The 27,558-nt window shown below is 42.5% G+C and overlaps 1 protein-coding gene across 2 annotated transcripts in view; it reads left to right on the top strand.

The window, feature by feature from the left end:
• FGF13 (fibroblast growth factor 13) overlaps positions 1-27,558 on the top strand; it is a 254,323-nt gene that overhangs the window by 180,610 nt on the left and 46,155 nt on the right. The window contains exons 1-3 of one of the 2 annotated variants that reach the window (XM_009954894.2): positions 14,680-14,866; positions 16,884-16,994; positions 23,116-23,219. In XM_009954894.2, coding sequence (XP_009953196.1) covers positions 14,680-14,866; positions 16,884-16,994; positions 23,116-23,219 — 402 coding nt within the window. Of the gene's footprint in view, positions 1-14,679; positions 14,867-16,883; positions 16,995-23,115; positions 23,220-27,558 lie in introns of those variants that run through there. The other variant, XM_086469797.1, reaches the window with a different exon arrangement.

Genomic DNA, 27,558 nt, shown 5'->3' with positions numbered 1-27,558 from the left:
CCAAGGAGGCAGGAACCTTCTTATAGTCTTCATCTGTATTTCCTTTCAAGGTTTCTGTTGCAGCTTCTGTTCAACACTGCATGATGTTGCTGCAGTACTGCTGAGACAATAGTGCTGCGCTTGCTGGTTTATATTTTGCATTTGAGATTCTTTGGTTGTAACAGTGGCAGCAGAACTAGAACCTGAGCTCTCAGCCTCTTCCTGCCAGACAGACTAGGTGGGGATTTTGTTGTTGGATTCCAAGGAATAAGACCTGACTGGTTTTATTTTTCTGGACAAGATCAGTCCATAACTGCCATGTAGGATTAATTGAAATAGAAATGCCTAATAGTTCACTAGATTATGAATCTGACCCCATATTGCAGTCATGGAAAGGGGCTGTTTTTCTGCCACAGCAGACCAATAATGTGCATCATTTTTCTTGTACCCACACTAGCTTCATTGGATGTTCTTGGGCCCTTATTTCAGCGTACATCATTGCTTAGATGCAAACTAGACAAAGTTTGTCTGTTGTGGAGAACATGCACAGAAAGTAGAGCACCAAGCTGGTAGTGCGGCGGTGATTTCTGGGAGGAGAGTGCTTGATACAGTCCTTTGTGCACCATCCCCATATTGGGCAGCAAGGTAATATGAGGCTGCAGATCCTATTGGGACCTGCCAAGTTATCTGTTCTGGTCACCTGTAAAGTGAATAGGTGTGCCACGTAATACCATGGGTAAACTGATCAAATTGTGCCTTAAAGGGACTGGGTTTGACTCACCGCTGTCTCTTTTGGAGAGCTAATTTGAGCTTTCCTCCTTGGATGGTTAGAAATGTAAATGCCCTCTCCAAACCATCTTTTCTCCTTTCTCTTAGTTTAGTTATAAAGTGGCAATCTCCAGTGAGTACTTCATAGAAAACGTCAGCTTGATTTTTATTGATACATAAAGAAGAAAATGTAAATGACTGGGTTTTTTGCAATTTCTGCTTGTAGTCCGTTTGCTGCCAGTCCTACACCACACTATAAAGTTGCTCTTTTAAACTGACACCCCGCAGAGGTAACTGATACTCTACTAGAGGTAAGGTCTTAGCTGGAATCTCAGAGGAGCTGTGTTCCTTTAGGCCAGGTGGTTCTAGTTGTGTGCTGAGGGCACATAATAGACATAAAGTGATTAAAACAAACTGGATATTAGACATGAGCTGGATTTTCCTTTTATTAATAAACCAAATAAAGTTAATATTCAATGAATAACTAGGTGGTAATAAGGAGTAGATGGACAGAGGTTATGTTTTCAATATAGAACTCCAATTTTATTGTAAAACCATAAGAATGATTCTGAATCACTTAAACCATTCTTGAGGTAGCTGAAGAGGACAGAATACTGAAATTTTAATAAGAACTGTGTAAATTTTAGGGAGTTGTCATTACAAATTTATGTACGCTTTGGGAAAAGGAGTTAAATTCACTGGTGCTTGTGGAAAAAGAACTACATTTACAAGCAGATTAACCTTGTTGGTAATTGCAAGGCAGTAAGCAGTGCTACTACTGGCTCTTGACTGTCTGTCAATAATTGACATGGGTGACATAAAAGCTATTGACTCAAGGTCAGTTGTTTGAAATCAATAGAACTCAGCAGGCGATTAGAGATGGGTTTGAGTACTTTTTTCTGCATGGGTTTATGACTTCTTTTTGTGAAAATGGTGATATTTCCAAGTGGAGAGGTCTCAGAATCAACTTCATTTTTTGCCCCACTGCAGCTTTCTTGGTGTGGTACTGTTTGTTTCTGGCAGCAATAATTAAGAGTGTTTTTAATAGTACAGTGTATTTGGATATCAGCAATATTCACAGCTTGTTTATAAGCAACTGTGGCATAATAAACAGTGAATATTGTAAAATTGTGCAGTTCACAGCATGATTTGTTTCTGCATGCTTGTTATTTTAAATTCCAAGTACACAAGCAGTAATGTCTGTTAGTAAACACTGAAATATTGTTTTGGGAAAATTGTTTATTAGTAGTAAACTGGCACGCTTTACCTTTCAGGTCTAGCTTCAGCAAAACATAAAAGCTAAAACATGTCAAAATGCTTGAGTGACTTCAGTTTCTAGATCTCATTTTAGTACCTAAAGCCCAGCATCTGGAAGATGTTTCCTTGTCTATACCTTTAAGGGTTTGATCCTTAGCATATCTCATGCATTTGCAAGTGATTGTGTTAGAGGAATTAAGAAGTTACTGCTCCTCAGCTGGAGTTCAGTGATTTTGCTCATGACATGCAAACTGGTATATGTTCACTACTGGTCCATTGCACTGCAAAATACACCAAGCTCATGTACACGTGACTCTTCACTCCTGGTGAAGAGGGAGAGCCTCTTTAAATACCTCTTCTATACTACTTGCAATCATATGACTCCTCAATGACCAAATAACACTTACAGACAGGATTTGACTTCGAAATCTGACTCTGCTTCTAAATTGACTCAGTCTCATCTCATTACTTACATAATGAGCATGGGCTTAACTTGCTGTGCTGAAGAAGGATGAGTTAAACAAGGCCTCAGTCAAGTTCAGCAACAGAAAATTCAAATCCAGCCCTTGGTTAACACAATTGAAGTATAATTGTGGTCACATTTTGGACGACAGTCTTTGTGGTAGTGTACATTTTCAAAACCAGAATTCAGTGTTTTCTTCACTCATCGAAATTGCATTAGGGGTAGCTGGTTTGCTTGACCCCAGCTGGAATATCTTCAATATTTTTCACTAAATCCAAATGTCAAAAAAGGTGCTTTTCTGAAATACAGAAGTAAAGATTAAAAATTTCAAAAGGTAATTATTTCAGAAATGTTAGCAAATGTAATTCTTCTAAGTGCGTTCTATACTTGTAACATTTTACGGTACATCAATAATGCAGCTGATTTAAAGAAGAAGGAAAGTATGGTACATATTCTGCCTCATGAATGTTGTTGAGCTATTCACATTGCAAAATGCCTTACAATAAAGGGTATCAACTAAACCAAGCACCAGGCTCCTATAGCTGGCGTAATGTACTATGGTATCCTGTTACAGGCATTCTTTGTAATTCTAGGAGGCAGAAAATAAAATTTGACACTCAAAAATAATAAGTTTAAGTAAATCATGTAGGAGAAATGTACATTTATGTCCAAGAAATGGTTAGATGTTGCCAGAACAATACAGCTACATTATGAATCTTTAATGATCTCTGAAAGTCATAATGGTCTGTCACTAATGCCCATTAATGATCTCTCTATACCGCGAGTATGGGCTTGATGTTTCTGGCCAGTACCTTAGAGAATACTTTAAATATGCCTTAAACTTTCTCTGATCTACTCTCTGTGTATCTGCTCCAAATGTAGACTGCAATTGTCTGGGTAGGAGCAGCTTGTAAGGCAGCATGGCTTTGGGGTTAAGAAAGTCTTATTCAGGTAAGATGTATTTAACCAATATATTTATAGGAAAAAAAAATGAGAAGGTATTTCCTGGCAATTAATCCTCTATAGCGATGATAAACTATATGAAGAAATTAAAGCTTAATATTTATTAATATTAAGAACGTGGTTGCTCTTTGACTTCATGAATTTTCTTTGATAACTCTAAAAATACACTATTTAAGAAGGAAAAGATAAGTGTTACTGTTAATTCCTACTGATTGGAATGGTAAATATACTGAATATGCTGCTGAACTGGCAGATTTGTCCTGTTTGAATGTGTGTTTCAAATGTTGCACAGGTTGATTTTATGGCCTTTTAAATGTCTGTGCCACATATTTAGTTAATTTTGTACCAAAGCTTTTTGTCATGTATAAAGCTTGCTTTAAAGAAAAAAAAAAAAAAAATTATCCTAGTTCTGTTCTAATTGGTTTTCATGAGAGTACTGTGCCTAACATTAACAGAAGACGTTCTTGTTATGGTGTTAATAATTTGAAAACCTTTTCAATACAAAACCACCAAATTCTGTATTCTTCTGCAAATCTTTTTGCTAAAGGCTTTTGATGGTGTAATTTATATTTTTTTAATAACAAAAAAGTGCGTTCTCTGCATTCGGTATGTGAAACAATCAGATTACTGTTAAGAACCAACGCCCTATGGCTAGAAGACAAAATCTAATCCAAGGTCTCTTGGAAAAAGCCCCAATATCAAACAATAAACTGATAGGCAGTGTGTACAGAGAGTTAGATATTAACTGTGAGAGTTAGATATTAGCTGTCTGGGTCATATAGCATCCTTTATTAGAAATAACTCAACGTGATTAGTAAACAACTTTTATGACATTGCAAGCGGCATCCATTTTTTTCTCTTTGAAGTTAATGTAGTAAATCTAGATACGGGAAAGTGTAGAATGTGAAGTGCGCAGTGTTTTTAGCGTGTTAAAAATGCATTTACAAAATATAATCACTTAAGATGTAATCCAGATTATTAACTATTAAACGCCTCGCTCTTTTTATTGCATGACAGTGGGAAAGGTGAAGTGGGTCTGAAACCGTGGAAAGATTTTGCCGTGGATTGGCTTTTGGGAGGCGCGTCGCCTAGCCCCAGTACACAAAAGAAATGCTGGCGGTGGGTGATGAACCTTGATGTTGGTTGTAGGCTTGATGTGAAGGGCGGGGGGCTCGTTCCGCGGGGCTCGGAGGTGTGCGGGGCCGGGGCCGGGCGGAGCGGGGCTGGGGGCGGCCGGGCGCGGATCAGCACCGCGGACAGCTCATTCCCGGCGGCGCGGGGGCTCCCGAGAGCGGGCGGGAGCCGGCAGCCCCGCCGCGGCTCCCCCTGCCCGCCCCCACCCCGCGCTTTCAGGTCTGCCGTTAATTACAGCCGGAGGCACCGCGCCCGTTTGCTGTAATTAAATATCACCAGTGACCGAAACCGAAGTGGAGAAGAAAGTGAATGACCTTGCTGGGGCAGTTCCAAGAAGCAACTCTAGGTGTCCCTCTTGTTCCTGGTTTTAGCGATCGTGTTACACGTCTGGTTTTTCGACTGGAGGTACTGGAAATCCGTCCTGTTTGTTTCATTTGTAACTGCTTACAAATTCATGTTCTACAGCCTGCTTCCTGTACGGGAAACTCTGTATGTTGCCGAAAGCCTCCTGAGAAGACTTTACATCAGAACTTTTAAAGTAGACTAAAATTTATGGCAATAATGTTTTAAAAATATAGTTACTGAGTAAGGCATTTCATATATTACAGAGCTGGGAAAAAAAGAATGGGCTGAGGGAGGTGGAAGTTCCTCCCAGCATTAACAGCTCTACTCTGATTCCCTGCTGCTTCTGCATCTCAGCATTGTTGGAACATCTTGGTTTTGCTCGTATTTCAAGTCAGGAAGAAGAAAGGCAGAAAAACCTGCCTGTATTTAAGTGTCCGTGTTATGAATGTAGAACCTGTATTTGCAGAGGTCTGAGATGTCCAATTCCAGTTACAGTCCAGAGGAAATACAGATACCAGTGATTTCTGGAAGCCATATCTCTTGCTCCAATTGTATGAGGGGGACTGCCTGGGAATCCCTGCAGGCCTCGCAGAGTGCTGCAGAATGTCGTGAATTCTGTGTGGCTACATATTTTACCTGTGCAGCTGTACCTATAGGTGCCGCCTTACAATTAGACTCTTTAACCTCTCATAACTGCCCCATATAGGAGACAGAAATGCAAGGAGGTCTTCCTTCATTACAGTTACGTGGAACGGGCCAAGTGGAATCTGCCAAATAACATTGTAAGATCAGCCAAGATAACTTCTTGCAGTCCAGCAGGCTTAATTCTGTACCTTAGAATCTAATTCTGCTCTTCTTGTCCTTTCTTTCCCAGGCAAAGCTCCCAAGCCTTGGTATGTTGTGTTGTAGATGAAGCTAAACTAAGTTTATTTGTTTGTAAAAAAAGATTAAGTTGACCTCAACTGAAGGATAAGGACATTGAGATAGTGACGGGGTTTGTGGCTACTGTTCATTAGAAGCATGTTGTAATTTTTAATGAAACAAGGCAGGAAGATCCTGGCAGGAAGATGTGGAAAATGAGAATAATAAATGAAGGGAAGAGGGTTGAAGGAAGTCAATGGAAATCCTGATGATATATTACCATCTGCTAAATGTGGTGTGTCTCTGCTGTGAGTTTAGCTCAGCATGATTTAGCAGTATGGCTGGAGAGTTGTGAAGGCCATACATGTGTACTGGGAATTCAGTTAAAATCATGTTATTATATTTTTATCTACTTCTGCAGCTTTCTCTGCTAATTTTGTGGTGATTTTAGGTAGAAATGCAGCTACAAGTTGGACAGTTATCCAGTCCCCGTACAAGCAAATGTGTCCCTATTGTTGCTCAGCTAGACTTAAGCGAGGAATAACAGTGCTCAACTCAGGCAGCTTCATATCTACTTCTCTGATTTCTGAGCATTGTTTCTCTGCATAGCAACAACACCGTTCTGTGCTTTCTGATGAGGTCTGAGTCCCCAGAAATGTAACCAGCCGCCTAATGCGAATATTGGGAGCAGCAGCAGATGTTCTGCTATTAGCCTTCTCTGAATTGACTTCTCTGAATTTCTTCTAATTTGCTTATGTCGAATTTGCATACACAATTCTTCTAGTCTCTAGACCTATTTAAATCCAATACAGCAAATGCCAGCTTGTGGTTCTTGTTTTGCTAGCCAACGTTACTTGTGAGTGTTGCTTGCAAGAAAAATGCATCTAACTTATAGTAATGAATTCCCCTCTGATTACTTACAATATGTTGTATTTTTCACCTCAAAATCCCTGTGTGATTTATAGATGTCACCTTTGCTCTGCTCTTGCCAGCAGCAGCCTCTGCTAAGCCTGGAGCTGCCATGAGGCCAGTCACTGGAAGGTGTGTGTATGTGTAAGAAGCACAACAAGGTGCAACTACTTGGGCTGGTTTTGTATTCACATGTATTGCTGAGCACTGCCAGAAGACACTGAACTACATGGACCTTCATTGAATGATTTTACTTAGTTTTGATGGTGGTAAATATTATTTATTTATAACGGTGCATTGGGTAGATTACAGTCTGAATCACCCTACAATAGTTCAGTAAGGCAGAGGTAGTGTTTTCCTTCATGCAGCTGTGAAAATAACGGTGCTTTTTTGGATGGGAATGAATTGCCTTCTGGGGTTGTCTTTCTCTTTTCTTCCTTGGTTTTGCAGCCCAGATATTTGGTCAGATGAGCTTAGATAAACCTAACTTTTACATCACTGAACTTAGGTTAGATATGTCTTTTTACATCACTGTTGATATTATGATTATTACATGGTGAACTGAGACAGAATGCAGAAGTTCAGGCTTATGGGGCCCTTTTCCCAATCCTCAAGGATATTCCTTCATTCTGGTTACTGAAACTGGGACCGGCACTTCTGCTCAGGTAAACTGGTTCCAGTCCCACGACAGTGAGTAAAGAAAGGCCCCACTTGCACATTTACAGAAGCATCAACCCAGTGCAGGTTCTAACTCCAGCTCCTGGAGAGCCCTGCCTCCATCCAAGACATGTTGCTTTTTGCTCAAAGTCCCTTTCGTGTGATGAACTCTGTTCACATTCTCATTTGTGTGAATTTAGTGCCATGATCTTGGCAGTCAGGTAGAAGTCACAGAAGACCATTGCCAGGCTCTTCTGATCCCAGCTCAGGTAATTTGGTTTTATTATTAGAAACCAGTTGGGTCTTATGTCGTTAACACAGCAATGGGAAGCAGCAAGCTTGGCATCCATCTCATGGTTGCAGCGAATTGGGCTCTGTCATTATGTGAAGTCAAGCAGTGGGGCAGAAGTTAGCTTCTGAGCACAGCAAGGACCATGGCTGTGAGAAGCTGGTAGAAATGTTTGAGTGCAGGTGGGAGCGGGAGAACTCTCAGAAGCTCCAACTCCCTGGAGACCCAGTGAGCCTGTTTCTGTCAAGCTCGTGACAAAGGATGAGCGATCATATCTATGAAAAGGTGGAAAAAGATCCATTTGAGTAATATGACAATCTCCAGGCAGCTTGCATTGGGTCTGTGAAGGACTATTTACAGTGTTTTGTCATGTGTAAAGTGGCCTTATGTTAAGTTTGACAGTGGCATATAGCCCACACTTCTCGTGTGTCCCATGCTGAGATGTAAATATTTCAGGGATGATATGCTGTCATTTACATTGATGTTTCCGAGAGCTATCATGCTGAGAGGTGAAAGAACAGATACTTCTGTGCATACTGATGTGCAAGTATTTTTTGCTATGGCTTTGTGGTGGGCAGAGAGAAGTTGGTCGGTCACTGCTGCAAGTTCCTGGCCTAGGTTGGGCCCCCCGAGACACCGGAATAACATGTTCCCAATTTGGGAGCCCACAGAGCTGTGGGAGCTGATCTCTTCTGTTTGTTCTGTGACCTTTCCTAGCTGATTGGCACTGATCTTTTATGCACCGGATAGACGATCTTTTGTGGTTGACATTTTGGGATGACTGAATATGGATTAACCTAGGCAAAAATATTTCCATTTGTCTACCTTCAAACAATGTCCTCCTTTTCTGAAAATGCCTGCACCACTAGGTCAGATCAAATCCAGTTTTGACTGAGACAGTAAAGGAATCTTGAGTTCACAGCTGGGAAGGGGCAGAACTGGGATTTCTCTCACTGGTATTTTCTCTGAGAATCTGAGAGGCAACTCGTGTTCTTGATATGAGATCTCACAGCCATCCTGAGCATTTAGCAGGGCATGTCAGTCATGAAGAGGAGGCCCGAGTTCTTGTTCGAGTCAGTGAGCCTTGTCCTAGCAAAGTTCTGCAGATCTGATAAGAGAACAGGATTAGGATATGAGAACTTTTTGTAATGTATCAGGCACATAATTATTTTTTTAAGTCTTGGTAGTCCCTTGTTGAAGACAGGGATATGTTTCTCTGCTTTGCTGGATGGGGGCCAGTTTTGGCACATCCAGTCACGTGCAGCAGTTGTACTGGGATCTCTTCTGGTGTTGGGATTCATAATTCTGTGCTCTGAGAAGACAAAATTCAACCAGCCATCTAATCTCTTGAATAATGAGTGAGCTCTTAGGTACAGTGGGTCCAGGTGACATGTCTGTACTGGTGTCACAGGAATTTATTTTGATTATTTTGTCCTGTGGCTGAGCAAGGCTGCACAGTGCACTTTTTCAAAGAACCATGGCACAGACACACACAGGAACATCCATGTCACTATTTACAAGCACCCTTAAGCATGTAAAAATACTTCTGTTTACAGCAATACGGCTCATATAAAGTTCTGCAGCTGGTTATTGAAGCTGATCTTTACTATTAAGGTTAATTTTAAGGTAGCCCAGTTGGTCTGTTGACTAAAATATCCTCAAATTTGAGCTTGGTCTGGAGCTGCCTGAAGGCCCAGTTTTCCCACTAATACCCTTTTCCACCTTGCACTCAGGAGTAAACCTCTAGCTCTTAATTTGGCTCATATCCAGGGTAAAACTAGGCTTTCAAGAGTAGTGAACTGGACAGAAAACCTTGCTCATCCCCTGAGCAGAGAGCACCCAAACACTCGCTGTTCTGCAGTGCTTGTGTCCAGCCGCGGAGCTGGCTGCAGAGGAAAGGCTGAGTCATTTTCCATGGGATGTTTCACGGAGGAGCTAAGTGATGCGGGGCTTGGGTCTGAACAGCTCTGTTTCCTGGTGAATAGTAATTCTGTTTACTTAGAAGAGGGAAAAATCACTGGGGGCCTCAGTGCTGCTGTGTCATACCCGACTGGATGAAGTCTTGTTTATCTCAGGCTGAAAAGAGAGAAGCAATTCTGGTGGCACTTTTCAGAAAATAATTCTCTACTTTGGGGGAGTGTAGGCTGTGGAAATAGTTCATAAAGTCCTGAAGCTTTTTTTTTTTCCCCTGCTTGTTCTGTAACAGCAGTAGCATGTTACTGCAGCAAGAACGAAAGACCCTTGTGAGGGACTCCTGACATCCCATGCCAGGCTGAAATTTTTTTGTCCCACCAAAGCAGCTTCAGGCTTGTAAACACAGAGGGGTGGTTTGGGGTTTGTGCTGGGCTGAGTGATATCTGGAGCTGGCTTTCAATTTTCCTTCTGGTCTTGATTTTCATGCAGCATTTGTTTTGCCCAGCATCTACCTGTTTGGTTAGGACCTACTATAAATCTTTTGGTACTCACTTATAGGGGAAGAAGAAATAACTGAACAAGCTGTTTAGTCTGAGGATGGGATATTTTGACCCAAGGTGCTGGCAGTAAGTTGCCGCTTTATGGCAACATGTCATGAGAATCGTTAATGCTTCTACAGGGCACAGAGGAGCTTGGTTCCCTCGGCAAGTCACACATTGGGCTCGTGTGCCAATCACCAGTGCACCTGAACAGGCAGCCGGAAAGTGCCGTCTCTCATCTACCCGTTCCCTTCTCTGTCAGCAGTGCTGCACTGATGCACCGCTCTGTGCTAGATCACATCTGTTGACATTCATGTGCTGAAATAGCACAGTGTGATCAGCAGTGGGGGAAAGGAGTTCCTCTGCTCGCAGGCCGCAGCTGGCACTGGGCATGCTGCAAAGCCGCAGCAGCTTGTCAAAACTTGCAGTTTGTTTCATGACAGTGAGGTCTGGAGCTGGCTTGTGATTTTTCATCTGCTCTTGGTTTCTGTGCAGCATTTGTTTTGCTCAGCATCTACCTGTTTATATAGGACCTACTATAAATCTTTCGTGCTCGGGATAGATTCAAACTCATGGGAAACAGCAGTGGTCTGGGACCTGCCACAGTGCAAAAGTCTCAAGGAGGATGGAGCGAAAACCAGAAGTTTCGCACTTCCCTCTAATTTGGTGAAACAGCTACCACTGCTTGCAGTTTGGGCCAGTGATGGAGGTTTGATGCCTTTTCTTGCAGAAGCCAGGCAGAGAAGGCAGCACACTTTGTGTTGGAAACTATGTCCTTCATTAGTCAAGAGCCAGTCCTGGTTTGCAGGGACATAGTACCAAATTGCAGGCTTTATTTTTGCCCAAATCCAAGCAACTTCTGGAGGTTCAAGTACATTTTAATGATCAGAATCATAGAAATAATCATCAGCATAAATTCAACAGATGACTGGGAGGAAAAAATACAAATCAAAGGCAGGTGAAATCTTTGTCCACTTCAAAACAGTGGAATTGCTGCTGGGTCAGATCACAGCTCCAGGTCAATCATGATGCCGTTTCTGACAGTAACTGTACAAGTCTGTCCCATACTGATTTCTTAAGAGGTGCTTAATTCTTGACTGATATGGGGCTGGCATTTTACTCTTTAGCGTTAAGTGTGCCCCATTACAATAATCTCACACAAAGAAAGAGTGTCTGTTTGTCTTCTACATTCAAAAAGTTGGTTGGAATGTTATTTTATTTTATTTTACCTTTTTAGCGTGGTGGGGAGTGAACAGCTCTTGCTGTTCAAAGAAAATAAAGCTATTCCTTGAGATTTTTATGTCTGTGACACTGAAGTAGTCCAAAGACTGGTTCTGTACCAAAGACGTTTTCCCAACAAGATCTTCATTTTCATGTGCCATTTATAGTAAATGAAGACATGTTTGTAGGAGTACCGGTAGATGGAGAGGTTGATCATGCTAAAAAACTGGAGGACTGTTTTTTGAAACTTAAATCTGATTATGCATATATGCTATTTTTATTCCTCTCTTTAGTTATCTGTCAAGGAACATTTGTGCAAATGAATTTTCATTATGGATTTGAAGCATGCAGGCTGGAATGCTGGCAGAAAGATATCCTGAATACTGCTTTTAGATACTGCTTTTCCCCAAGATTTTCAAGGTTAGCTGAATTCTGAGTTCTGGTTAGTCATTGTGAAAATGAAATGTCATCTGACCTATAGGATGGATCACAACAAGGCAGCTTCACTTTGATCTGAAGATCAAACACTGCTTTCTAAACTGGGAATATTTATAAAGTAATGGGTGACAGGAAAAACAAGTCTCACTCATGACTGTATTGGAAGTGGAAAGTGGCAAAATTTGTAGTACGTTACCGGTGAGTTGAGTAGGATGAGTTATTACTAATAATATCCAACTGGCTGTCTCTTGGGTTGGATTTCACATGTCTTATGTGGACTGGCAGATGAGGGTAGTGTTGGAACTTGTGAATCACAGATATTTTTACCCTACTCTTTAACCCAAATAAGGAACTTATATAATATGTATATGTATACGTGGATGCCATGAAGTGCCCCATAAACAAAGGCAAGTGTGTGTGTATATACCTATATATGTAGGTGTAGTTGTATACATACACTTCTTGCAGAGAAGGAGTGTTGTGGATGGACTGCCAAATTCAATATACCATGTCAGCTGTGGAGGCCTCAGGCTGTGATGACACACATTGTATTTTCAGTCAGTCATCATCTTAAAACTTGTGCCTTATAGACATTTCCGTTGTTAAGGCTTGGCCACACTACCTGTTTTATTGGGGCAGGAGTTCTCAGTTGGAGGAAACAGATTTGGATCCATTTTGAGCTGTTTCTAGTCCAAGGAAGAGGTATAGCAAATTAGTTTTGAATTGAGTTCCCTGAAGTGAAGACATTGGGTAGCGTGGTTTCTGCTGCACTTGCCTGGCACCACGGTGTGCAACCCCAGGGAGGGAGGAGAGGACCATTGGCTTTGCCAAGGGCATGTAGAGGAAACGAAGAAGGGGCGGGTATCCTGAGAAACCTGTCAGAGTCTGAAAGTGCATCAGAAAACTAGTGCTGTCACACCAACTCACCCACATTGGTTCTGTCTCAATAGCCCTAGGGGAGCCCTGGGACTGGCCCAGGGCACACAAGATGCTGCTCCCAGGCTTGGATGGCTGAAGCCTGTTGCCGTCACGGTCTCCACTGAGCTCAGCTCCTGCAAGGAACCGGCCTACAGCCTCCCCTCTCTCCTGCTCGTGGGACATCCCACCCTGCCTCAGTGCCTGCAAATCCCATCTGCCTTGAGTAAAAATTCTTTCAATAGTTGTTTGCCTTCAGGGCTGCAAATCTGTTTTGTTTCTAGCCTGAATTGGCTTTATTTTAGACTCCAGCTGTTGAAAGCATACTGAAGAGCAGGGTGTGGGATGCAAAGGGACCCCCAGGACCTCCTGCTTCCTATGTCCTGGGTCATGGATGTGTGCAGGGTTCAGTGTCCACTGTGCAGGGCATTAACCACAGTGCAGTGCCAGGCTCTGACACCAGACTCTGCTCCCAGTGTCAACCTGCTCTGGTGCCACCACAGCCTGGCCCCTGCTTAGCCAGGGGTGAATAAGCCCAGCTGGCATGAGAGCCTGGCCTCAGGGGACACAGAGGCACTGTGGGGGCACAAAGTGAAGAAGAACATGGCAACGACAAGGAAATCGCTCTCTCTAAGGGTTTTTTAGTTTCCAGCAGAAAACGAGCTGAGAGCGGGTGGGAGCGAAGGAAGGAAAGGCAAGAGAGGCAAAAAGCCTCCAATAAATCACTGAGGCAGAGAGGAGGCCGTCCTGTAAGGATGAAAGAGAGAGCTATGGCTGGAGCAGAGTCCTGCTGCCGGCCAGGTGTCCTCAGTCTGCTGCTGAAAAGCCTGTGCCAGCTATTTGCTCATCGCAGTCACGTTTGTTTGGGTGTCTGCGCCTCCCTGGGAGGCAGCTCTGTCAAAAGCAGGTATCCACAGCCCGTGGGGCTGGCAAGGGTGGGCAGCTGGTGTGCACCAGCTCCTGCTGCACACCCTGAGCCCCTGCCTCCTCCCTGCCTGCACCCCTGGGGCCCCTTTGCAACTCTCCACACAAAGAGACACCAGGCAGGTCTCTCAAGCTTGCTGCCTTGCCTGGGAGAGGAGGAGAAGGAGGAGGAGGAGGAGGGGAGGGTGGTGATAAGGGGCTTGCTGCGTTGCCTCATTTCTGTATCCAGCACACAGCTCGTGGGGTGTGTGCGAGTGCGTGCATCCGCTGCCTCAGGACTACTGCTGCTGCAGTCTCAGCGCTGAGCTGCCGGCAACCAGCATCAGGGGAGCTCTGGCTGTTTACTGTCTGGTGACAAGTGTTGCAATGCAAAAGCCGAACGCGTCTGTGGAGAGGAGGCTGTGCTGGCAGCAGCACCTGTAAGGAGCGAGGGGAAGAGGCTTCCTAAGGCATTCAGCAGCAGGCAGCTGAGGCTCCAGGCATCAGCACCTCCTCCCAGTGTCTCCATCACCACTTGCTTCGGATCTCTTCTTAAGGGGAGAAGAGGAAAAAGGATCCAGAAAAACCCTGCAACTGGACAGCCCCTGCTGGAGTCTAACAGGTGTTTGCTGGGATTTGAATGGGGAGGGGACGGGTGGGGAGAAAAGTTAACTGGAGAAATTTGGGCTAGGAGAGATGCGATGATCTTGCACCAAGTGGATGTGCCATGTCTGCATGTGAATAGTGCATCTGGAGAAGCTCGGAGGGATGTCTTGCAAGTCATCTGCTTAATCTCCGTAGAAACGCTTACCTCTGCCTGCAAACTTTCCCCTGCCAGAAGCTGGGAGGAATAAAAAAACATCAGAAAATCAAAAGGGGAAGATCTCAGCGGACAAAAACGCTTGAGCTAAACTGTTGCATCCTGACCCAGGGCTCTGGTGCAAGCATCCCGCCGGTGTCTCCTAGGCTCCCAAGCCAGTTGGCGGTGGGTGGCATTGGCCAAGGCGCCCGGCAGCGTCCCCAGCATTGGGGACGGGCCGAGCAGCATGCTGGCTGCGGTGCCCGCAGCCGGCGAGCAAACCCCGTGTGCCTGACCCGCCGGTGGTGCTGGGGCGGTGGCGGCCATGGCTGCAGCCATTGCCAGCTCCCTGATCCGCCAGAAGAGACAAGCCAGGGAGCGGGAGAAGTCCAATGCCTGTAAGTGTGTCAACAGCCCCAGCAAGAGCAAGGGAAGCTGCGACAAGAACAAGTTGAATGTGTTTTCCAGGGTCAAACTCTTTGGCTCCAAGAAAAGGCGAAGAAGGCGACCAGGTTGGCAAGGGTTATGTCTTTGGGGGGTTGGTTTGTTTAATTTAATGCAAACTGGGGTGTGCATCAGGCATTGGGAAAGAGGGACCGGTGTCTCAGGGCTGGTAAAATGAACTTGGAGGTATTGCACTCGTGGCTTGTACCTGATAGATGTGGGTAGCCCATGCCAGTCCCTTCCCCGTTCACGTTCATCTGGCTTGTTTGGATAACACACACCATTACTATTTGTCTCACTGGCACACCCATGTGCACCCGTGTACTGGTAATTCAGTAGTCTGTCTCTCTGTTACACATACACATCTACAAACACACGTGATTTATTTGTGGGGGAGATGTTAGCAGTGGAAGTTCACACACACACCCCTCCTTCAGTTGTACGTTAAAAAACTCAGCGGTCTAGAGATCTGTTTCTGACTTCCTGCTTCACAGAATGCCTGTGCCATTCTTTATTTGCTGATTGCAGATGAGGCTTTTTGCTTTCGCTGCTTGTTTCCAGAATGTTGCTTCAGTGCCGTGTTCCTTTCTAGGAATCTCATACATGCACCTGCCCTGCAGATGCGATGGTCTCTGTGTCAGAGGTGCAAAAGATCAGGCATGAAGACTCAGTCCCTGATCTGAGTGGTTTTTTGGTACATGGGAGGAGCAAAACCCTCTGGTAATGTTGCCATCGCTTTGCTGTGCTGAAACATTGATGCTGTTAGCCACTTAACCTGTCTGCCTTTCTCAGCAGCCACAGAAGAGGTGCCTTGCTCGCAATTTGCAAACAGCTTGGGGATGTGTTATGGCTCAAAAGCCAAAGTGAGGGTTGGATTAATTTCTTGTCGGAGAAGTTGATATATAAGAATTGTGCATCTAGCAGTATCCTTCTTAAAGGTTGCTAATAGGAACTAATACACTTAGGCAAACTACTGTAAGCTTTTTCCTTCAGCTCCTGCTAAAATGACGTACAGGCGCAGAGCTCCCTAATGTCTTTGATTACAAACACAAGGAGTCTTATCCAGACATTGGCTATTGGAAATGACACATCATATCTTCACAGTATGTTTATCTCTGAATTAAGCAGGATGTTGTGGAGCGAGCTGCAGGGGTGCATCACCCCCTGACAAGCATGATTGTGTGAAATGACTACAATGCAGATGTCATTGGGATTCAGTGGAAGTAGACCTTTTTTGCAATTACTCCTGGTGCGTTACCCAGGTGCCTTAAATGACAGACTTGACAGCAGATCCTGTTGCTGTATACTTTTTGGTCTAGAATGATCTGAAACCGTGTGAGATATCTTGCTTTCTAACTGTGAATCTGAGGATGGTTATGAAAAAAAGAAATCTATCCAAACTATATGTTGTTTTGATCTTTCTTCTTCTAGCTGATGAGGTAATTACCTCAACCCTTATGGTAATATTTATTTTGCAGTTCCTCACATTGGTGGATTTCAGGGTTCCCCCCTCCATTTTCCATATGTTCATTGAGTAGTTTATCACTTCGGATGCTCTGTACTCTTTGGAGCAGTGAGGAAGGGGGGTTTGTTTATTAGAGCTGGAGCAGTTCCTGTGCTAAGCGTTTGCTGCTATATATTTAGGCTCTCAACTGTCACTATGGCTCTTATTAGCGCTATCATAGTAGTCCTCTTTTTCCTCTCCATTTAAGAACTCACACCTTTTTAAAAGGCAGAATGCACTCTTTGCCAGCTCATTTCTAATCTTAAATGAGATAGAGCAGAGCTCCTGAGGCCAAGCAACACACTGTTGGAATTTGTATTCACTGGAAGTAGATTTTACCGTGCTAGCTACATTGCAATCGAAAGTGGCATTTAATCATTTTGGCAATTGATTTCATAGACATAAATTTGATCCCAACCTAAATGAAAAGTGTTGCAAAGCTGGTTGCCTTGTTTTTGTTTTGGGTCTTTTTTTATGTCTCAGCCTTGAGAAGAAGCCCGGAGATTTGTTTTCAGCATCCTGCTCGCTTAGAACGGCACATCAGGATTTCCCACATTAATCTCACTATTGTTTTTTTACAGAGCCTCAGCTTAAAGGTATAGTAACAAAGCTATACAGCAGGCAAGGATACCACTTGCAGTTGCAAGCAGATGGAACAATTGATGGAACAAAAGAGGAGGACAGTAGTTATAGTAAGTGACATGAGAATAAATGGTGTGTTTGTGGATTGTGGTGTCTCATTCTTCCCATATAGATCTGTTCAAAGTTGTTGTCCTGGGATGACTGAGTGGAAGCAGCATTAACATTGTGCTCACTGTGCAGAAGTCTTTCAGACTTACTGGGTCTGAGAGAAATGCAAATAAAAATCACATATAGAAATTATGACCTAGAGGAGGTAATGATGACACATATGACAAACAAAGCAAATGTTATCTCCATGGTAATATAGAGAAGTTCATTGCTGTCCTTCGGATTTTATTAGATTTTTTTTTTCCCCCGACAGGGAAAATTTGCTCGCCTACTCAGAGTGCCTGAAATAGAATAACACTATCTCCACCCTTAAGCAGGGGCTCATTCAAACAGAGCCGTGTTATTTCACACAATGTGAGTTCATCATCATTTTAAAGTTCACGTTTTCCTGTTGTTATTATTATTTTATACCCCATCTAAACTTAATTATACCTTCAGCTTTCAACCGAATTTCCCTCAGCTTTTCTGTGAAAAAGCTTTGGATGCTTTTGGTTTGATTTGGGGTTTTTTTTGTTTGTTTGGTTGTTTGGTTGTTTTTTTTACAACTTTGAGAATTAATAGAAAACAGGAAAAGATAACTAAAGCATAGATTTGATGTGTGTGAATAAAGCATTTAAGCATTTCATGTAGTTGTACCATTTAAACTATGTTTCTGTTCTGAAAAAAGGAGTTAGAAGGAGCAAGGAGTTTGAGAAGGTGTTTCAGGCCACTTAGGCAACCAGCTAGAAAATCAACAGACAGACCTTTCTTTTTAATTATTGAAAAGCACTGATTTAAATGCCATCCTTTTCATATGAAAAGCATTTGCAGGTGAAACATGACTTCGTTTTACAGAGCGCTTGAATATGGCAGAGAAAGCACTAGATGCAATAGGAAGTATCATACCTTATTTGTCTGATCACTTGCTTCCACCCTTTTCCCGCACCCTCTTTAATCCTTTTTGCATCCCTATGTTAACTTCTGAGTGACAGGAGGGAACCCGTTATGCTGCTGGAAGCCATAACGGTCTCCTCTGTAGCCACCGAAGGTGCTGGCCTTAGGGCAGAGCACAAGCAGAGAGTCTCTAGGGACACCTGAGGTCTGGCTCTGGGTCCTGTCCTCACCCACGGAGAAGGTGGCACAAAGACCAGATCAGTGCAATACTGAGCAGCTGCTGCCATCTTATACAGTTGTTCTCAGTGCAGCCACAAAATTTACTCTTAAGAATGATCTTTATGGACCTTAAACATTGCTTTTCTTTCAAATGAATGATCTAATATTTATGATTTAAAAAGTCAGTACAGATCATTCAGGATTTGAGGGTAATTCCGCTAATTGTCGTAAAGAAGAAATAGGTAAACCTTCCTTTTTACATCAAAAAGTGGCATTGTTATAAACCTTTAATGTACCAGAGCAAATATCTGAAATTCTGTCTTTTTTTTTTATTATTATTGTTTCATTCAAATACTTTGCTTGGAATCCCTCTAATAGGGATTCTGAGATTTGAAACAAGATAAAAGTTATGGAAATAGAAATGTGTCTGTTTCTAAGATATCTTTGTTTTCACTCTGTCCTTAAATTTACCATAACTGGATAGATTACAAAGCAAATAATAAAAACTCCTTCTTCCTGGATACCAGCCTTCCAAAATGCTGAATGCTTAAACATAATGGAAGTATCCCAGAAATGGTTGCAGCTGGGCTCCAGTATCTAAGTGTTAAGAAGAGAGGAGGGTTTCACCATAAAAAAAACCCACATACTTTCATATATAGTCCTCTTTTATGTAAGGTAAGTGTATGGACCTGAATGTCCCGTAGTCCTGCATTTATTTTAATTGCAAGATTTTCAATGGAGCTAGTAAGACAGACTGATTTATGTTGTGAATCAGAGTCCACATAAGGGGCTCCTCTCAATATGCTAATATGAATATTAAGCAGATCAGGCCCTCTAAAATCCTTTCTTCCAATACCTGCAGAGACATACCTCATTTAGCCCATATTCCTGCACTGTGGGGAAGCCACAGGACTTGTAGCCCCCTGGAAATGCAGGAGGACCCCTTCTCCAGTCCATTTTCCTCTCCTTTGCATCCCTGAGGGATATCCCTGAGGGATATCGTTGCAGTTCTCTTTTGTCATCTTCACTGAACGTTTGCTCTAAGACCATTTGATTTGCAGTGTAGTGCAATAATTCGAACTCCCTTTAACGGTAAGGGGAACATCCTCAAATGTGACCAGCAGAACAGTTGCACAGTGCTAGGACTCTGCGACTGCGATTTTTAGAGCAAACCATAGTCATCGTCCACCTGATCTCCAGGCAGAGCGTTGGTCAGCCTTGTTTAAATTTCAGAATTTGTTTTCCCTGTTTACTGTAGAGATGAGAAGAGCTCACAGCCCCTGATAGCCAGCTGGTGCTTTATGCTTCTGGCAGCATCTTGGGCCCAGGAGTCCACCTCCTCCATTGTTTGCTACCTAGATCTGAGTAGGAAGTTTGCCTGGAGATCCCCTTTGACTCCTGACTTGGGAGCAATTATTACAAGCTCTGCAGACCCACTGCTGCATGCAGGGTTCACAAAACCAAGGTTGTATCACAATTGCAGAGAGTTTAAAAGAAAGCTTGAGATTTTGGAGCACAATTTAGGCAGGAAATGAAACATGTATTTGAAGAGCCGTAGCACTCGCCAGACCTCAGTTTCAGCCAACAGTCCATGTGATTTGAGGAAGTGCCTCGTGGAAAGGATTTCCTGGCTGAGAAACAGATTTTGTCTCATTAAATGTGTTAAATAGGGCAAGATTTTAAATCAAGGCAGAATTTATTTCCTGATTTTGCCAAGACAGAGATTTCAAGACTGATAAAATAAGGAAATATAGGAAACAATATCCTGCAGAAAGAGGGCCAAGCCAAGGATGGCACAGACCTCACAGTAATGTCTGCGTTCATAAATCCAGCTGTGGCCTGCTGCCTCTTATTTTGCAGCTCTAATTCTCTGCCAGCTTGTATTGCACAAGGGCCATAGCAAAGATCATCTCTCCCTTAGGCGTCGCCAAGTTTTTCATTATGGTGGATATTATATCCTTATTTTAAACAGCACAAAAGGAATAGGGAAAACTAGGATGCAAAAAAGTTTGCATTATTTTATGCTAACACAAACTGCTCACAGTAGCAAGCAATTTATTTTCCTGTGGCTTTTTTTGCCACCCTTTCTGTTGTATCTGCCCACATGAGAGTCATCCCATAGAAACAAGCAGACCTGTTGTCCATGGCATTGGGGGCTTGCAGAGAAGGAGGCTGCGTGGCTCTGCTGTTGGCCGCGTCAGCATTTGCTAGTCATGGACAGGCCACTCACTGTTACAGAAGCCAGACTTGCTGCTCCTCATGGGTGGTGGGAATGATGGCTGCTGCTACAGGGGACAGTCCCCCCTTTTTGTGCAGTGCTAATGTCCCTTTGCCTTGGGCAACCTGGCTGTGTGTCTGGCTGTGCTGGCATAGGAGAGATTGATTGCGTACCCCTCCAGCAGCCTGTCCCTCTCCCCTTTGGCAGAGACAGTCGGTAGCAGAGCCAGCATTACTCCCCCACAGCCCTTTTGCAAGTTGCCGTAGTCTGTGCCACAGCAGCTGCTAATCCCAGCAATGTCTAAACCAGCTTCTGAGTGCGCCCAGCCTTCGTCTTACCTCAAAATAGAGCGTGTACAATTATGGCAGGAAAATATGTTCAGCTGTTGTGGGAAGCAGCTGAGCACCCATCGCAGTGGGTGCCCCAGCCTTCCCCTGGTAGAAGTCACTCAGTCTTGTATCTCTGCTCACTTTGACAAGCACAGCACAGCCAGGAATCACTCATTAAAACCTCTCTCTGTGGCTTGTGGCTGTGAGCTGTGTTTTCTCAACTGTCCCAGGCTTTGCGCTGTCCTCAGCTGGTCTACTGACAGGTTCGTAGCACTATTTACAGTGGAGCCCATACTTGTACCCTTGTGCTGGAAATAGCCAAACGCTTGCCCTACTCATCAATATGCCATTAAGAAAGCACCTTTCAAAAGAGACCTCCAGGTTCTGCCTAGATACTAAGCTTTAAATTGTGCTCTCCTGCCTACACAGAGATCAGATGCTGCTTTTTGGGGTTGAACTGCAAAAGAGGACTCTCCAAGTGAGCGTTTACTGAGTCAGACAGGGAATATTTTCTCCCCTATACATATTCAAGCGTTTGATAGAATGAATGCGAAATCCATTTCCCTTAGCAGTTTCTTTACTGAAAATGTAAGTTTTGTTTGCCAAAACCTGCACAGAATTAGGGAATTTTGTTTTAGTGGAGAGAAAGCCATTTCTGTTGATTTGGTGCTTGAGAAAAGTGTGAGGAGGGGCTGCATCTGTGCATTCGTGTTTGAGTGTACATTTATGTGTATTAGAGGGAAAGAAAAACACAGGTATGGTTTTATGAACCCCTATGTTTGTTTATTAGTTCTGGATATTTCCACCTGCTCTGCTGTATTTGACTATCATAGGAAATTCGGTGCTCAAAGGTGCCCCAACCTCAGAGCAGAGCATCTGAAGTTTGCAGTGTGCCTGCCCTGAGTGTGTCCCTCAGCTGCTGGACCCCCAGAACCCATTGCGCCTTCTCTTCATTGAGCCATGGGGCTGAGATGCTCAGGTTGACTCAGGACAGCACACAGAGCTGGAGGTCTAGCTGCCTGCTGGAATAGAGTCTGTTTTCACCAGAATGTAGTCCTTTGTCCCCAGTGTATAGTGTTAACTTCTGGCCATGCCTTTATCAAAGCAGGACGTGCATGTGTTTGCTCTTTCCTTTTTTGATACACTCTTGACAACCCCACATGCAGAATTTAGGATCTGTATTAAATGCTGACAAGCTGCAAATTTTCTTTTAATTAAATACGACCATTTGGGAGTTGTCAGACTGAAAAAGGAATTTATATTGGATCATAATTCTTAGCTTATATGTTTGAAAAGAATAAAAGTATTTCAAATTCATAATTCAGTTTTAAATTGGCTTCAGTCAGTGACCATAAATACCAGATTTCAGCCTGAAGCAGACTGGAGTTTTCTAGCCAAGTAATAAACCATTGGAAATAAGAGCCAGTTTGCCATTACTTCATCCAGTCTCTGCATTTATACAACAGACTGGAAGGAGATGCTTTGGGTTATGATAGCAGTTCTTGAAAATTTTCTTATCTCTGCTTTATTTTTAATCCTACATATTGAACACAGAGTACTGTATTCAACTCATTATTACTTGGGTTCAATTTTAACATAACCGTGAACCTAAGCTATGGCAGAGCTTTGCTTTTTCTTTTTTCTTTTTTTTTTTTTTTAATTTGCCACTTTACAAACCAGAATCTTCATTTGTGAAGAGACTTTTCTCTGCTTATAAATACTGCCACTATTAGCATGTGTACAAGCATAAACGCAAGCAGAACATTTGAAGCAGCTCCATTTTGAAAGCACAGATTTAGGGCTTGATCTAAAGCATATGCTGTCATTTCATTTTGAAGTTTTTTAACTCTTTTCAAATGCATTCTTTCAAAAAGAGGAAAAAAATTGAGTTTTGAGTGGGAACATTTTGTGATGTTAATGAAGGTTTTTAACTTTTCTGAATTTCATCTTGCTCCTTCCTTTTGGTCAAAAATGTTTACTGAATTTGATCTGAATTAGAAAAAAAAAAAAAGGTTTTGTCATCTTGAAAAACATTTTGTTTGTTTTTGGATTACCTTTTTTTTTTTTCTTTTTGCACTTACTGTCAGAAAAAATAAAAAAACGAAACCAAATTAAGTATATTCAACTCAGCAGACCCTGGATTCTGCTCATGAGACAGGTAAGTCCTTTTAGCTGTCAGTACCTCCAATTCATTGTCTTCAGAATGGGGGAGATACACTGATACCCTCTGTAGATCATTTCTGAACTATTGATGGAAATTGCTATAGAAGAACATGATAGTAGCAGTATTGTTCTATAGCACCTATAGAAATTAATAGATGCATGAAGGGACTTTTTTTATTTGGTTCTTGTAATTGTGGTTTAATTATCTAATCTATGTACTCTAAAGGATTAATTTTGTTCTTTTTCTCCTTTCTTTCCTAGCTTTGTTTAACCTCATACCTGTGGGTTTACGAGTGGTGGCGATTCAGGGGGTTCAAACAAAATTGTATCTGGCAATGAACAGTGAAGGATACCTATACACATCAGTAAGTAAACATTTTTAATTTTGTTCTCATTGAAATTATAGTAAAAACTTAGAAAATGAATTATTTACTGTTCCAAGGAATCTGCTTATAACCTACAGATGTGAGATTTGGCAGCAATTCACTATAGTGGTGACAGTCTGGTTTTAGCTTATTTACTCTATTTCCATTATGAATACATCTGAATGTATGGAATCAAACTGCGGTGCCTTTGATGCAAACTAATGACATGAAGTGTGAAATGAAAAAAAAACAAACCCACAGCCAAAACCCCGAACAGAAAGGACGTTCTCTCTTGGTCACTGTGGACAGATAGGGCTAATCTGTGTGGACTACAGAGGGAAAGGGAGAACTTGGTGAATCACACACATGCCTGAACACATTTTTTATCTTCCCATATAATCACTGTTACTGTTATTAAAAGGGATTAGAGAAAGTAAATTTTTTTTGTTTGGCCAGGATTTTCAAATAGAGAATATGCCATAACCTTACAGCTTCAAATTGCTGAGTGAGTAAAGAAACATTTTGTTAGTAGTTTTGATGAAGAATGTCAGTTAATAATTTCCAGTGGTAAGTCTCAAGAGAGCAAACAGTGTTTTTATGAAAAAAAGAAAAAAGGACATTTTTAAAAATAGACCATTTTTCAATTAAAAACATTTAGTTGAACTATGTTCAGGAGTTTTAATTATCAAGTCTTAATAGATTTTTTCCCAAGGAGGAAAATAGAGGAAAACGTAATTTATTATCTGCTACAAATTATTCTCTTCTATGAATGATTCCCTTAAGGTGCCTTTAATACTAGTAACAATTAAGTAAACTTATTCAAATCTGTCATTTGTTTTGCAATCCTGACAGCTGGGACAAGGGGCAGCTTTGCATATTTTTCCTCTTGTATCTGCCAGAGCAAAAGCAAGTTAGAACTGGTTATGCTGTGGGACAAAATAAAATTTCAGTGAATGGCATCAACCTCTGCTTTTCTTTTTTACTCTGGCTATTTGCTTAGTGCAGTTAATCCACCGATCTGTTTGCAGGGCTGTAGCCACACAGCCAGATTGTGCAAAGTCCCCTTAATCCCGTGTAGTCACGGTCCTCTGACTGCACAGTGTCATTTACGTTTGCACTGCAAATGTACCTTTGACTGTGCCCTGCGTTTTCATTTGTATCAGCATCCTCAGCTGCACTCCTCTCCAGGCGAGCAATGTGCCGTGCCAGCTTCTGCGGGCTCCGTTCTGTTCTGCCTCGGGGAGCGTTACCTCAAGTCGCGGCTCAGGGTGGGATGGAGAGGTTTGTACATAAAGCAGAATTTCATCACCATGCACAGCAAACGTCCTTGGTTTGAGTAGGTCAGTTCTTTCATTGCATACATTCTGGAAGAGTCAGATACATTTTTGCAAAGATGCAGAAGATGGGATAGGGACGGATTCTGCCACAGACAGAATCTGTGATGGAGCAGTAACTTCTCATTGTGAGACAACCTTGAAGTCAAAGGGACCACTGAGAGAATGAAGTATCACTTCTAGTATACCTCAATGTGATGAGGAGAGGCAGAATATAACCCTAATTAAGTCCAGCTTTTAGTTTGGTGGGTGCCTAGGCATCTCAGGCAGAGCTGAGAGATTCACTTTGGTTGTAATTTTTTGTATTTGCATCGATTAGGGATAGTTCTGCATGTGGTCTCATATGTTACCATGAGTAGTCGCTTCCTTGAATCCTTTAGTACCTGTAAATTCAATAGTTTATGCCATTGCAAAATTAACTGGTGACATCCCTGTGTTTTTCTGTTAGTAACAATGGTCAGTTTTGTTTATTAGGCAGCTATACGTTCTTACATTTATTCTTCTTGAACTTGATGGGCTTGGCAAGGCCTTAAACAGACTTTTGTCATGGTGTTGTGTGCCAAATTTCTATTTTTAAGTACTCTTCACAAAGACAGGTTTGTCACCTTATAATGTTGATTATGGTTTATCACCGTTTAATGTTGATCTACTTCTCCAAATAAAGTTTCTACCCAATTTCTCAATAATCTTGGTTTTATCACTTGGTGCCTTCTGGTTTAGTTGTTCTGTCCTTTATAATAATTGCAAGAAACATGATGGACAAAACCTACCTCATGTCTATGTCAATGTACCCAGGGAATGGACAAGGGCTGGTGAGGCGCATCTGCCGCTACTTCACCTACTATGCAACAAGATTGCCAGAATTGCAGTTTCAGCACCATTTGTTAAGTGTTTCTAGCACTTTTTTTGCTGGTAACGGTCCTTTCAGCAAGGGATACAGTCTGACAGTCTGATGCATGGGAAATTAGCTCTATATTTTGGACTGGTTTCTTGGTTGATGTAAATGAGTCCCAAGAGAGCTCAGCTGATTTATACCAGCTGAACACTCACCTGTTCAAGGGACGCCAACAGGGAGTCCAGGGAACAGATCAGCTCAAATAAATGACATCCATCTTCACATCCTCAGGGTTTCCAAGCCCTTAGAGGGATGTGTTCCCAAATGGGATTTGTCAGGAGCAGACAGATGGCAACATGGGATTGATCAGGACCAAAAGCCCCACAAAACACTGTCAATTTCCTGAAGCAAGAATACAGGGAAAAATAGAAGTGTACTTAGATTGTAGATAACTATGACAGATAGTTGCACCGTTTCCATAGAGAAATGAAATTAGCATTGATGATGCAATGTAATAGGGAGAGAGAATATTGTGATCTATGTCATGATCGCTTCTTTTCAGTTTTATTGCGACTCTAGTGCTCCAATCACGCTTGCATCTGTGCAGAACCGTTTCCTTCAGATTGCATTGCCAAAGGTTATAGATTAATTTGGTAAATGGTTTGAAAAACACCCTACTAACGTGCCATCCCTGTTCCTCACCCCGTGCTACTGTCTGCGCCTTGCACCTGATAGCGCCTTTTAGCCTGAAACACTTCCAAAACACTGCACTGATAAAGAGACCATTAAGTCCACGGCAATTACCCCACTGGTAAATAGGTAAATAAGACATCTGGCTTGCAGGAGGATAAATGGAGGCTCAGCTAAGTGCTTTCCCATACTCACATAGGGAAGCACATTAGGGCTAACACACCATGTGTCCCATTTCCGTCCATCTTGCACTAAATTGCAATATTAAATCGCAGTTCCTTTTCCTTTTAGTGACTGTGGTGAATTCCGATGTTTTGTTCCTTGCAGTATATTTTTTACTTTTGGGCTGTGCAGCAACAAAATTGACTTAGTTGATTCTGAGTGTCCTGCATATGTAGAACGTATGTCCTAGCCACAATCCATTAGAGTTGTTGGCAGATGGAGAATATCTGCAGGTCTAGTTGACTAATTTGTTGAGCTGTGGCTATGGCCTTGCAGTCTGCCAGGGTGAGGATTCAGGTATCGGCCCTCAGAGGTAGTCTGCATTGTGGTTTCCTTCTGATCCAGTGACTGTACTCAAGAATGAGGTGAATTTGCTCCATAAGGGGATCAGTGATGTATAATAAATCCACAGAGAACACATATCTGTACTTGGCTGCCAGAGTTTATAGATAGTTTGCGGCGCCTGTCAGTTAGAACAAAAATAAGATCTTTAATGTAATGATAAAAGCTCCTTGGGGACAAGGCAGCAACTCAGCTAAGCAAAAAAAAAAAAAAAAAAAAAAGTTAAAATAAATATAAAATTATCTACATTTGTTATACAAACATATTAAAAGCCCTGGACTGCAGGAAAGGGAAGCAACCTTGGTCTTCCCCACAGCGTGCCTTGCTGCCACTGCTCACCCTGTCCCAAGCAGTGTGTGCTGCCTCTCCACACCGGCTGGAAAATGCATCCTCATATCACAGAAGAAAAACACATTTGAAATGTCTTTTTTTCTGTAGCCAGTTTCTGTACCAAAGTTGATGGGAGTTGTGTGACTGCATGTCCCAAGCCAAACCCACCCTCACAATTTTATTTGGAGAGACCTTGTCAGGAGCCGTTTGAAGCCGTAGCTCTTCCTGCTGTTCGATGCTTGAGCATCCATTTAAAATTAAAAGGCAGAGTTTGATTCATCCCTTCTTACACCACTGTCATGCTCCTGCAAGATGACTTAAACAGTGTTATGGCACTGCTGTCTTACGTAACCACACAATGACTCATGCCCTTTTGTACTTTAGGATGGCTTTTATTTTGTCTTGTTTTTCTTTCTATGAACGACTGAGTCTTTCAGATGACCACCATGTATGCTGTACTCGAGTTTTTTACGTTTCCTACCCTATGAATTCCTTGTGTTCTTTTCATTGTCTTGAACAAAAGAGTAAAAAATATTTTAAGGATCTATTTGTCAGACATGTAGTCCTAGAGCTATTGCTTTCTCAT

Source organism: Leptosomus discolor, chromosome 9 (genome assembly GCF_034619465.1).
Source record: "Leptosomus discolor isolate bLepDis1 chromosome 9, bLepDis1.hap2, whole genome shotgun sequence".
Classification (NCBI taxonomy): domain Eukaryota; kingdom Metazoa; phylum Chordata; class Aves; order Leptosomiformes; family Leptosomidae; genus Leptosomus; species Leptosomus discolor.
The sequence above is the reverse complement of the archived record's forward strand: the minus strand, read 5'-3'. Positions and strand labels throughout refer to the sequence as shown.